The following is a 13758-nucleotide window of genomic DNA, read 5'->3' as shown; positions in this document are numbered from 1 at the left end:
TTAATAAATTACTGTGAATCACAGACAAAGGATTTTTTATTTCATAGACTACACACACACATAAAATCCAATTTTAAGTTATTTCATCTAAACAGAGAACAAGAGTGCAGGTCAGCAAAATGAACGTCTTGAAGTAATTAAATCCATTTCTGCATCCCTTCCTAAGCCTTCCAAGCATTCGGAACAGATCAAAATATATACAATACTCACCAAACGTTTAGAATCCTCATTCTGTTTATAGAAAAAGAGTAGCTGACGAACTAGAAGAGTCAAATTAGCTCCATTAGCTGTAGAAAAGGTTCCCCCAGTTTGGGCCAAATTAGCACAGCGATCAAATTCACTTCTCTGGGTAGAGTACTTAAAATAAAGGAAGATACAAATTAGTGTACTGATAATGGTTATGAATTTATACAGGGACGTGGCATTTTTAAGAATCTCATTTGTTTCCCATCCCAACTGGTAGCAAAGTAATTACATGCACCCATTCATTAAGAGAATACATACACAAAAATCTAAGGCCGTATCTGCTTCTTGTAACTCAAAAGGTACAAACAGCAACACATTTGTTGCTTCTCAAGTCAAAATTATCACACCAAGCATTTTCAACTAGTTTACTCAATCAGTGTTAGCAAAGGTAAACAGACAGAACTCTTTCCCAGAACAATCAAGCCAAGAGCAGCTTAAAAAGAATATCCTTTTGACTCAGATGACTACCTTAGTCACACACACCACAGAAGTTTTGCTGATATGTGAAAGCTGCAAGCATGTAAGTGTCAAGTCAAGAAAGTTACATCATCCCACTCAAGACAGCTGTCACAAAGGTGCTTTGCTGAATAAGCATTAATCTACTAAATAACTGAGGCTCAGCAGATGTCGAGGGACAGTAAGAACTTACACTTCATCAGCACACCAAATATCCAAATATGTCAAGATTTCTTAATTTTTTTTTTAAACAGCAAATTGATTTTCCACCAAGACTGCTTTACCTCTTTCTCAACAAACCAGTACTTACCTGATGATTTCTGTCTCTATAACCCCTTACAAATGATTGGATTATTATTGCATTTTTCAGCCTTCGCCTTTCTTCCTGTAAAATGAAGGAAAAATAAATTAATAGAAATAAACACTGTGGAACCAACGCTAATTTCTACAATTTTATCTGATAAATTTGTATTTGAAAGAAAGTTTCTTTAATTCAAATTAAGCACTAAAAAGAAAAAAGTATCTGATGTTCTGCATCCAATACACACAAAATCAGAAGAAAGCTTTTTATTGCTCTAAGTGTGCAATTATCACCAGGTTATAGCAAAAGAATTCTTAATACTCAGGAAGTACATAATACCACAGAAATCAACAAAAATACACTGACATTTTATTTGACAGCTCTAATGCTACAAAGCTGAAGAACTCGAACTCAGTGACAGTATTCCTCTTTCTGCACAGATCAGCTGACATTGAAGACCCACTGCCTTCTATTCAAGTGACAAATCTGTATTAAGAACCCAGCACAGTTTAGATTACAACAACAAGAGAATAAAAACAAAGCAAAACACACAATGTTTATTTGGACAAATCTGAAGAGAAATGAAGGCAATGCTTCAAGTCTAGCAGCTCTACAGGGAAACTACAGAGAAAAAAAATCCTGCTCTACTTCAAACAAGACAAAGAAAGCAAGTCAGAGTCATTTTATGAAGCCTTTGTCACCAACCGGAATGAGCAGTTATAAGCATGCCTGTGAAACAGCTCACTTTCTGGGTAACTGAAAGCCAGTTTGCTTCAAGTACTATGGAGAAAGTACTCAGCACATTCTCTGACAGCACCCCAGCACATCCCATCACAGAAATATCCAAGGGAAGTGGGTACTGTAAATCACTTTCTAACAACGCCCATACAGTTTGTTAGGAGATGAAAGAAAGAAGAAAATACTTAAACAACTCCTCTGAATAAACCTGTCCTTGAAAACCTCTGATTAATCCCTGAGCCCGGGCCAAAATGAAAGCTTTCTATTCCAAAAGATACTGCAGAGAAAAAGATACTCAACAGCAAGAGTGCAAAGTATGGGAACAAGCAGCAGAGTTCCAATTACAGACAGGCATTCTCTCTTCATAATCATAATATAATGCTTGATTGAAAAGTGGATATCTTTTCTTTCTAGATATTGTTTTTATCCCAGCACGCCTAAAGTCAATTAGTGACCCATAATTGCAAGGGTGTTAAGCCTAAGGTCACTGCTAAGGTTCAGCTACAGGCACTTTTTAAAGACATAACTGGTCTTAATCTCAGAGGAGTCATCCTTCTAAAAAAAATAATACTAATCACTCCTATACCAGAACAGTTCACTTGTTTTGTGAAGAACCGAGACCTGTGATCTCCTGTGATGTGCATGTCTGTGTGTATACACAGAAATATGACTGCACCAACTAGGAACTACTTGATACTACTATTATATTTATGAATATGTGTCTGAATGGGTTATTCTGATATTTGGCTAAATGTTTTTTAAGCACAAGCAAATCTTTGCCTACATTGATAAGAACTCCGGTGACTGCAAACTTGATTGCTAACACAGCATTAAGTAATCAGTGGAATGCTAGCAATCTCATAGCTAGTCTAGAGAGAAAAAAAAGCAATAACTATCCTCAGAAACGGATGAGCCACCAAAAAACTGCATTTAATCCAGCAAGACTCAAGCACATGCTCAAAGGAGCAAACAGCTCTGTTTTTCCTTGATTTGCATGAAAACTGAACAGTAGCATTTTTAAAACTATCTTCAAGCCCATGTTTTTTTATCCTCCTCATATCAGACAACAAAACAACGTCAAAATTGATACATTCACTCACACTATGCTACTAAATGGATCTCATTTTGCCACATACAACAGAACCACAAAACAGCTCAGGCTGGAAGAAACACATTCACCAAGACATTGTGCTTCAGAACTGAACTTTTTCCTTCCCACATGTATTCCCTCTTTTCCGCTTTGTTCCAGCTCAGATTCCCAAAAGGCAGTAACATACATCAACACGATTGATAAGATTTCCTCAAAACTCAGATATCAGCCTCACAACTGCTTCTCACTCTCTCAGTCATCAGCTGGTTCCAAAGAGCTTTATAATACATTCAAGTATCACTGTTTCGACTGCAACTTTCAGAACTGAGACTCAAACTGGGGAAGAGGTTTGCTGAAGGTCATTCTGGAAGCCACAGCAGAAAAAGGAGTAGAAAATGGCTTGCCAAGATCAGCCCACAAAGCAAAGAAATGGAAGAATTTACTAACCAAATGCTGGTATTTTCTCAACAAATGATCAAATGAGATCAAATGAGCATCAAAATAAAACAAAAAATTCCCTTTCCACCCAGTGCATACTTAATTATCTTCTTTTGAAAATCACTTATGGGAAGGACCAAAAAAGCAGCTGATTTTGTTGCTTCCAGTATACTGGAAGACTGCAAAGGATTTGCCAACTGAAAGCAAGCATTCCTGAACTAAGCCCATCCACAACAGAATAAAGCACTGGACTGCAAAGGTTACTGTATCAAAGACAAATCCAACATGTATATAAACAGGTTACTGTATCAAAGACAAATCCAGCATGTATATAAACACTTTTAGTTACTTTACCTCTCGTTTTCGCCTTTCTTCTTGAGTGCGATGCAAGAGCGAAGCCTTTTCCTCCTAAATGGCACAAAGATACAAGGTCATTTCCATTCAAACACAAGACTTCGAATCCTTCACAGTATTTCATAACTCTACTTTTTTGTGGGGTGGGATGGATTGTTCATAGTGTGTCATACACACAGCACTCGATAAAAATTAAGTACTAATTATTTCCTGCACTTGAAAGCACACCTAACACAGCCCTTCCCGAAGAACAGTGACAGTGGCTGTGTAAAAACCACAAGGACAGGCAAACATTAGCAAAACCAACCGCTCCACATTCAGATTTGTGTTCTCAGCATCCCAGTAAGCAAAGCAAACAGAATTCATTAATAAACGAGGAAGTGGAAACATAATAGAGTCCCAAACCTACCAGGTACTTCAAATGTTTGCTGAGCATTTCCTGGCTGGACATGTGAGCTACTGGCCCAGGTGAGCACAGCAAGCCGTGGGAGCTCAAAGCAATCACCTACTGCATCGAAGCTCCATGCCTTGGCTAACTTGCAAAATGGACTGGACTCCTAAATTCATTTATTCATTCCTCAAAAATTGTCCAGAACGGACACCAAAGTAGGCTTCTGTAACACAAATGGAATCTTTTCTTTAAAAGCTCTGAACTCCAAATTAGGGCTATAGGCTGAAAGTTTCAGGAGAACTCTGTCTTCAACAGTGAGAAAGAAGGGAATGCTGAGGGATGCACAAAGCATCTGGAGGGCAATAACAATGCAAGAGCAAACTCATTAGCTTTACCCTACAACCTTAAATGTGTGCACATTGGCTACAAAATATAAATAATGCTTTACTTGTGTGAATCTCTTAATGGATAGATCTCTGCTGTTTCCAATGAAATAAAATAATTCCCTTCTGATGCAGAATATTCATCTCCCACTAGAGACAATTAACAATGAAGCTGCCTGAACCCTGGCACTTTCCTAAATCCACTCCAGAACAGGCAACATTTTTAAGATATTTAAGGAAACATTCCTTTTTCACTGCTCTTACACACCTAAGTTTTTCTTTCTATGGCATTTCTAACCAGGGCAGTTAAGAAATAAAATACACTCAAGCTGAAAGTGTCCTGCATTTAAATACCTAAAAATAAGCCTGAAGTTGGCAAACAAATATTTTAATATTGAATCACTTCAAAAACAACTGTGCTGCAATATTTAAATGTCTACAGGCAGAAATAAAAACTGATGGCAGAATTCTTCTTCTGTACCTTCCCCAAAGGTAGAGAGGAAGCACCCAGTTTCATTAGGACAGAAAATAGCTGAGCACAGAGCACCAAGGACAATGAAAAGCAAAGCACCGATACAAAAAAAGGAACTTCAAACTGGATTTGTATTTCAGATCATCCACTGGAGCAAGCCCAAAGGAAAAAAATCCCACAAGAAGGTTAACCATCTTCTCCTCTAAAGACAGCATTTTACAGCCAAAGACACCACTAAATACAGCTATTGCTCTCTAAATACAAGGGTTTCTTCCACTTGTTAAACACAGTAAAATGAATCACAACAAAGTCCACACCTAAAACAACAAATCTCAACTCAAGCAACAGGAAGGGGTTTGTGTCTGCCTGGAAGTGTAAAGTGAAAAAACTGATCGCAAGTACATTGACAAAGTAATGTAATAAATTGAGAAATAACCAACAGATAACATAACATTTCATTGTTTTTCTTTTTAAACATACATTAATTCTTTTCCAATTGCTGGTCGGGGGAGAGCTGTAAGTGGGCAGCCTCTCCTCACTCACTGCATCTCCAGCTTTGTGTCGGGATCTCCCTGAAGGGAGCACTTCTCAAATCAATACAAATGCAAATACTTGCTTTGACTATTTCTGAAGGCATACATCACCTTCTTAGTCAGAGGCACTGCCCCAAGCCAAAGGATTCAATATACAGGTAAGCACTGCCCAACTGAAGGAAAAAAAAAATCTCCTTCAGAGTTACTCAGCACAATTTGACTGTATCACCACTTCAGAAGTTAAGAAATAACTCTATGAACGTGCAAAAGAAAAGAAACTTGCTGTGGGAAAGTGATGACCAAAAGCCTATGGCCTATGAAGGTCACTGTAAAACACTCACTTCTTACAGTCAGATAACCATACACACACCTCTCAAATCCCATCTCTTAACAGAGCGAAAAAGAGCTGAGCTCAGCAGCTGCTGTGCAACACAAGAGACCCGGTGCCCAGCACTGCCTGCAGCCCCGCAGCCCCACACACTGTGGTATGGGACGCACATGTGACAACTCCCATCTGCAGCAGAGACACAAATCCTGGCAGCTGGAGGACAGTACAACCAACAGAAGCCTGCAGAGATGACACCAGGCTCACGCCTACTCCCCACCTCTGTAACACCCACTCTCCACTTGCTCTCCACTTGCTTCTCTTGCTTTCCAAGTTGGCACTCTACTTTTGGATACTGAAAAAGGCAGGTTGAATCTACTTACCAAAGCAGGCGACTAAGCATCAGCTTGTCTTACACTTCCAACCCTAACTCAAAAGGAGGGGAAAGCCATTCCCTCAAACTCCTGACACATCCCATGACTTAGCCTTCACCCTTCAGAAGCTCAACCTGCCAAGCACAGAGCTGGGCAAAATAAAAAAGAAAGCAAAGAAACAGTGAGCAACAGCTGAACGCAGTGTGACCTTAGGGATGATGAGATAGAGTAAGAATGAAGAGTAAAGGGCTGAAAACAAAGTAGCAGATGGGGGACAGCAGTCGGAAAGGACAGCTTGCAATTGCCATCAAAGAGATGTTAAGTAAAATTTAGCATGCTAATTTATACATCAGGGTAAAAGTGGTGGGTAGCACATTAATCACTGCAATGTTGAAAGCTGCACTGCTGCTGCCCACGTAAGAAGAGCAGCATCCAACTGCGACCATGTAAATGGCTGAGCTTCAAAAACTCCAAGCAAACACGTAACAAAAAGGTGGAACAACTGTTTTCACACCTTCATTTTGCTGAAATGCATTCCTTTCCCAAAAAAGTATGCTCATGCAACTCCCAGCCTTTAAACACCCTAGAAGAAAATGGCCTAAAATCCATTGAATTGTATTCTTTTCATTCTGCATTTTAATACCTCATACTGCAAGTGTTTATAAACCTCCAGCTTTCATGGCTCAAAAATCAGGTTCAGAAAAGAAACAGGTATACTTTTTTTTTTTAACCAGTATTTGTCAAGTCCTCTGAAATCTGAGATTGAACATTGCTTGACACCTGTCTTACTAAAGGCATCTTAACTCCACACCAGACAACACAGAATCTAATTTACAAGATGCAAAGGTGAAACAGAACACTTATTTTCAGGTACTGTTTCAACATTGAGTACATTGAGAAAAAAATAACAATGGTAACAACTGAAGTATTGATCACTGAGATTTCTTTGTAAAATGCAGGGCTTATTCTCCTTTAAGTTGAAAATGCTGTTCTATTTAGCATTGAAATAGACTATGCTAAATATGAGGCATGACTTCTGGGCAATTTTCATAGAAATAAGGACAAATAAGCACTTGATCTTTTAACTTCTAAGGACAATTACAAAATCCTTGTTTTCCACCTGCCAAACACAGGAACTTCAATTTTTTTTCTTTCCTTGAAATAATGACATTTCAGACAAATTTAGCTTGAGCTACATGAATATCAATACTCACAGGTAAAGCACATGAGATGACTTAAGGAATTTACAGAAGCAAATTCCTTTCAACATGGGTGGTGGATAAATTCTAAGTTGGCAAACAAAAAGAAGATCTCATATCATCCATCTATAGATAATAAATGTAGACACTGTGCAGCTGCCCCTCCTTCTAAGTGCTTCTCAATTCCCAATACAACCACAGGCAAGACAAACTCCACACCCATTGGCTTTTTGAATGTTAAAAGAATTTTAAAAGATGAAGAGCATCTTGAAACATAGTCAGGACAATTTAAATTTCATTTGGGCTTCAATTTTACTTTGGGACACAGAAAGTACCCAGCACCACCTTTACCATGGTAGCAGCAGGCCACACACAGCAGAGCCACAAAGTAACTGGAGGCTCCAGAGTCCATGTGAGAAGGCTGCTTTCTAAATTTGTTCTGTTTGCCCACAGTACGTGTTGTTTTATAGGACACCAGCATTCTGAGTCACTTTGAATTTTCTCCAAAAAGAGCCAAAAAAAAATACACACCTGCAAGAGCAGAAATGTGTTTTGAGTGGGAGACAACCACACAGCTGAAAGCAGCAGTGCCATCACTGCTCTCAGCTAACTGCCACCTGCAGCTTCCTTACCAGTGAGGAGGATGTTAAATGTCACCCAGAGAAAAAAAATTCACGATGACCTCATATGCACTAATTACCTAATTGCCCTATGCACACTTCACCTGGAAGTTGAAGGAGAATATACAGAAATGTGATGTCAGTAACAGAGAAAAACAGAACTTTGCAAACTACAGTTCTTTGCTTATTAAAAACAGGTGTATTAAAAGAAATAAAGGGGACTTTGTGAAGTTATTCATAAAGCTGCCTCACTTTGTATTGTAATTTAAAATTATTTTTAAAAGTCTTGGGATTTGTAAAAGCACTTGTGCATATGTTTTAGATTATACATTTGACTTCAGAACATCTTAACCCTTTTTTCCTGTTAAAGGCTTACCAGAAGTCATTAACAGAGCTCATCATCTATATGATGTATGTAGAGCTACAGAGCCCCCAGTACACGCCAGTACAGGCACAGAGGATTCCCCTATGTGCTATGTACTAAAGGACTGCTGCCTCGTATTTCTCTTATCGCTGGCAAAATGCATCAAGGAACAGCAGCTCTGACTTGACCAAACCAAGCTGAAAGGTTTCTTGGATTCCCACTATGCCACCTGGACACCAACTTCACAACAGAGTAAGTGAAACCTGCATGCTGTCACCAGAAGGGATGCTGACACCACCAGGAGCATACAGTGCTCAGCCCTCCCCTGCCTCAGCCTAGTGACTGCTCAGCTGAAGGCTGGCTGAGATCAGCTCTGTGCTCCAACAGAACACTCACTCTGCAGCACCCCCAAAATAGGGTAGTTTTGCATTAGTTCAGTGAGCCCATTCACTGCTTGTAACACAGGCAGAGTTGGGAACCATTCGCTGCAGGGCCGTCAGCTCCACTCCTCTGTACGCACCACGGAATTTCCCCATAGCAATCCCTAATAACGGCATGCACTTTGGGGCCTACAAAACTTACTAAGTACTAAAAACAAAACAAAACAAAACAAAAAAAAACAGTTGTACCAGTTACAATGAAAGCTACATTCAAAAATAACTTCTGAAGAGCCTCATAAAGCAGGGAATTGTGTTTTAATGGTGACAATAAAGTCCCCCCTACAATCAGTAACAGTACAACAATTTATCACATTGTAAACAAAACATCACAACAGTATCCATGCTCTCTACCAAAGACACAACCAATAACCCAGATGAATCAGCAGATTTGAGAAAGATGGACAGAACAGTCCGCACGCTGACAATGTCATCTATATTTTACACCTATTATAAAATGTAGCATTAAAATGTTATGACATTCTGAAAGGAGTAGTCATTTTGATCTAATTAATTCTGCAATCCAAGACTTAGCAAACTTTTGGCAAAACATTAAGCTGGATTTCAGTGCTTTTCTACAGCATTCGCAACCCAGACCATCCCAGTGAACACAGGATGCAGACCTGAAGCTGCTGACTTTCATCATTCTAAAACATGGTAAAACTTAGTGGTGAGAAAGCACATTGGATTCAGTACCTTCTGTAAGAAAAGCTGCTAGTAATTAAAATAAACATTTCATACTGCATCTCATCATCCTTTTTTTTACACCCGTGTTCTTGTTTTTACACATTACGCATCATCAAGAAGGTACTGCGTAGATCTCAGAATCTGACAATTCATCTCTTCAAACTAATAAATCTATTAGCTTTAGTCTGCCTTTAGTCTTTATAAATTTATCATCACATTAGGACTGTAAGTTTTCTGTCATTAAAGTCCCACTTTAGACACAACAATGTTTGCATCATTGTGTACATGCTGGTAGAACTCAGGTGCCAGAAGGCCTGAGGAAGTCTTGGTACGTCTTCACTACAGAAGTAAACGGCAATGTCAGGTTGGCTGCCAGCATATGTGACTCAAGACCAACAAGGTTACCAGTTGTGGCTGTAGTTATTATTAGCAAAAACTCTTTTTACCAGTCAGGTTTGCTGATGGTTTATGTTGGTGTAGTTATATCCACATCAGAACGACACTGCTGGCATCTGAAGTGCTGGCTGACCAACTCCGCACACTGCAGTGCCTGGCTTTGTATCTGTGTTTTGCTAAATACAGCTATACAGGTACATCAAAATGTGGAAGAGTTCCCCAAATCAAACAGAAACTATTCCTAGCATTAAGCAGCCAGCATACAAGCCTACAAGTAAAAGGATACATGATCACAAGCAGCCTAGGACATGAGACAAGAGTCGTGGACCACATGTAAACATTTAGCACACCACTCTCCACTTTAGTGTGTTTACATAGAAGTGGACATAAACTGCACTCCTAAGTGATTACTGTTGCACAGGAAAACCAGCTGCTGTTGGGGATGGCCAGAGTGACAACTAACTGTTTGGCCTTGATGCAGCACAAGAATTCCACGTAGCACAGTAATGCCCTGCAATCTGTGCACCACTCAGTATAAAGCTGATCGATTGTGAAATATTATCCTTTTATTGGACTCAGTGAAGTTTATACAACAGTTTCAGTTTCACTTCCTTTCTTGTATAATATTCACTCTGATAAATTCGTACCTGCAGAAAGTTAGTACATTTGTCCCATACAGCTAACATGTAAAATGACAGAAAATTCTGTTGAGTTTCCATGAAGAAATCAGTAGGTGTAACAAGAGATACATCAGTTGTTTATTTTCAGAGGAGGAAACACGCTCTATAAGTAATGCTATTAGCAAGCTGATGCCAAAAGCTGCCAAGCGCCTGAAGCTTGTTGTCAAGGGCCAGGGCATGTTCTGCCAATTCCTACTTCAACTGGGCAATATTTATGGTATTTTCAACTCATGTAATGCAACTGCATGTGGTCTAATGAACAGAACTGTCTTCAGATAAGACGATTCAGGTGAGAAGCTGCACAATTTATATGCCATTCTGCTAAACATTCTTGTTACTAAAAAATGTAGGACGCCAAAAGAAAACTTTACTGTGACTTTAATATCACACTGAAGGTGGTTGAGTCACCATCCCTGGATGTGTTTAAAAATCGTCTGGATGTGGTGTTCACGTGCTCAGATTTAGCAGAGGGTTGTTAGGGTAGTACAGTTAGGTCATGGTTGGACTTGATGGTCTTTCAGGTCTTTTCCAACCTGAGCAATTCTATGATTCTGTTACCTTCCAAACTTATTGCCAAACCTTATATATTGTAGAGAACTGAACCTGCTTACAGTGCACAATAACAAAAACCTTTTCTTGCTCCCATGAAGATTAAAATAATAATGAAAGCAGCAAACAGCTTCACGTGCAACCACGGTAACACAAGGAACCAGTATTGCACCAGAGTGTCCCTGACACACCAGGCCTTCATCTCGCTCCCTGTCCAACCATTCAGCTCTTGCAATAGGACAGGGCAGTCAAACCGAAACAAACCACTCTGCTTCTTGCCCATCGATAAAGGCCAGCAGACTCTGAACTGCTGCTCGCTCTGCACACGACAAGCTGAATGTAAACCAGGGAGAGCAAAGCTGTAGTTACAGCGCCTTGACAGCCCCCAGCCGTGCCGGCAAAGCCTTCCCCAGCAGCACGCGCTGACCGTGGCCGTGTAAGGCCGCTGCCCCGCTCCGAGGCGGTGCCCCCGTGCACAGCTCCGGGCCGGGAGCCTGGGAGCGTCGTGTGGCCTGGTGGGAAGCAAAATAAACAGGAGAACGGAGCCGGGGAGCATCGTCAGGAGGAGAGGATTTCGGCTCCGTGGTAGACCTTAGTCATAGCTGTTCCCATTTTTTTTTTTAAAGGCCCAACGGTAAAAATAACGACGGAGAAAAAGCGAAGCGGACGTAAACACCGGAGACAGACAGGCGGCGTCTCTTACCTTCCTACTCGCTCCTCCAAGAGACACCTTGGGCCTTGTTTTGAAATCTCCTTCAAAGCTGAACATGTTTACCGCTTATCCCATCTAGAGCGGGACCCGGCCCGGAGCGGACACCGCCGCCAGCGCCGAGCGGAGGGACCGCCGCGGCCCCGGGGAGCCGCGAGCCCCCGGCTGGCACCCCGCGGCCGGCGAGCCCAGCGCCGCTCCCCCCCGTCCCTCCCCCGCCCCGCGGCCTTCGCTCCCCCGGTCGCCCCCCTTCTGACCGGCGGCCGCGGCTGCGCGTAGCGGGAAGGAGGAGAAGGAGGAGGAGGGAGGGAGAGGTAGGAGGGGGCTGGCGGGGCCGCTTCGCTTGCGTGGGGGGAGCGGCCGGCGGCGGAAAGAAAATGGCCGCCGCCCGCAGCTCGCCAGGCGCGCTCCCGACGACGGGAGCGTACGCGCGCCGCCCCTCGGTGACCGCGCGTCCGTCTAACCCGCCGCCCGCGGCCTGCCCCGGCCCTGCCCCGGCCGCGGGTGGCGTGTTGGCTGGGCTGGGATGGAGAAGCTGGGAATTGCTGAGCCAAAAGGCCACGAGCTTGTCTGAAACACCAGTGCTTTTAAATTCGTCCGTCCGTCCTTTCTGTAGAATGAGCCTGTGACGTTGCCGGTACCCCACTGCGAAATCCAGTCTGAAAACGGGATGCGACGCTGCTCACGGTCCCGTGCCTGCACAGGGTGTGAAAACTCACCAGAGAAACGGTTCTGAGCGAGTGGGGCTGGGGCCCCAGCAAGCCCGGGGAAGGGAAGGCAGCTGTCACCTCGCAGCAGCACACCTCGGGGTGAAACTGCACCCGAGGCTCTTTATGTCACATTCCTCAGCCCCACCGCCATTTCTCAGCGTCCTTTCAGACGCAGAGGTGATACGGATGAAAGCAATAACAAAAAGCATTTATTCACTCCGCAGCTATGAGGTGCTAAGTGAATCTATGTGCTACACTCCCGCTTTCATTTCCTTCAGTGGAAATGTGAGTTCTCACATCACTGTATCCCAAGAAGTGGCAAGGAACCATGATGTAAGGCTGTGTGCTCTCAGGAGCTAGCTTGTACCCCAAACCACATCAGTCTCAAAGCTGAGAGACAATTTGTTGAGATTTCTTTGAATTTTGATGATTTCAAAGCATATCGATTTTAAAGTTTCAGTCTTTTTAATGGCGCAAGTGCTTGGCAAGGCTGTATATGAGCTGTGCTTTTCCTGAGATAACATAGTTTTGGTATGAGCAAGCCTGGCCTATAAATACTGTTTACTGATGCAGCTGAGGTTTAGAGCATTGTGAAATACCGTGTCAAATGTTAATTCGCAGTTGAAACACGTTGTATTGCTGATGTAATGTCACACCACTGCTGTACAGTTTGGCATCAAGAGAATGGAGTACTCTACATAGGAAGTATAGCAAGCTTTCTTCCAAGTCTGACAGCATTCTTTTCCAATAGAGTTATCACAGAATCATAGAATCGTTTGAGTTGGAAGGGACCCTTAAAGACCATCTTGTCCAACCCCCCTACAATGACAGGGAAACCTACAGCTCCATCAGGTGCTCAGAGCCCTGTGCAGGCTGATCCTGGGTGTCTCCAGGGACGGGGCATCCACCATCTCTCTGAGCAACCTGTGCCAGTGCTTTACTACCCTTATTGTAAAAAACTTTCTCCTTATATCCAATCTAAATCTCCCCTCTTTTAGTTTGAAACCACTTTCCCTTGTCTCGTGACAACAGACCCTTCCTTTTTGTAGCCTCTCAAACAAGCCTGGTACATCTCATGCAAAAAAATAATAATAAAATAAAATAAAGTAATAATCCAGATATCTGTATCTGAGTTAGTTCATTGATTTTCATAAGTGGAGAAATTAACTGTTCAGTCATAAGTTCACACCAAAATATTACCAGTAGCCAAATTATTATTGGTAGTAAAGACAACTTAGGGAAATGTAAGAAATCATAGAAATGTGAAACTGCACACACAGAGCAGGGTTTCTGTACAACAGACCTG

At 41.9% G+C, this 13758-nt stretch overlaps 1 protein-coding gene across 1 annotated transcript in view; it reads right to left on the bottom strand.

Moving 5' to 3' along the window:
* The window catches only part of UBE3C (ubiquitin protein ligase E3C), a 66254-nt gene extending 54331 nt beyond the window's left edge, over positions 1–11923 (bottom strand). Inside the window, exons 1-4 of the mRNA XM_052695757.1 lie at positions 11737–11923; positions 3624–3677; positions 1013–1087; positions 211–357 (exon numbers count right to left, since the gene is read on the bottom strand). Of these exons, the coding sequence (XP_052551717.1) occupies positions 211–357; positions 1013–1087; positions 3624–3677; positions 11737–11802 (342 nt within the window). The 5' untranslated portion in view covers positions 11803–11923. The remainder of the gene's footprint in view (positions 1–210; positions 358–1012; positions 1088–3623; positions 3678–11736) is intronic.
* Positions 11924–13758: the final 1835 nt, after the last annotated feature.

The sequence above is a fragment of the Tympanuchus pallidicinctus genome, unplaced genomic scaffold (assembly GCF_026119805.1).
Source record: "Tympanuchus pallidicinctus isolate F22 unplaced genomic scaffold, pur_lepc_1.0 scaffold3, whole genome shotgun sequence".
In the NCBI taxonomy this organism is placed as follows: Eukaryota; Metazoa; Chordata; class Aves; order Galliformes; family Phasianidae; genus Tympanuchus; species Tympanuchus pallidicinctus.
This window is presented reverse-complemented; position numbering and strand designations above follow the sequence as displayed.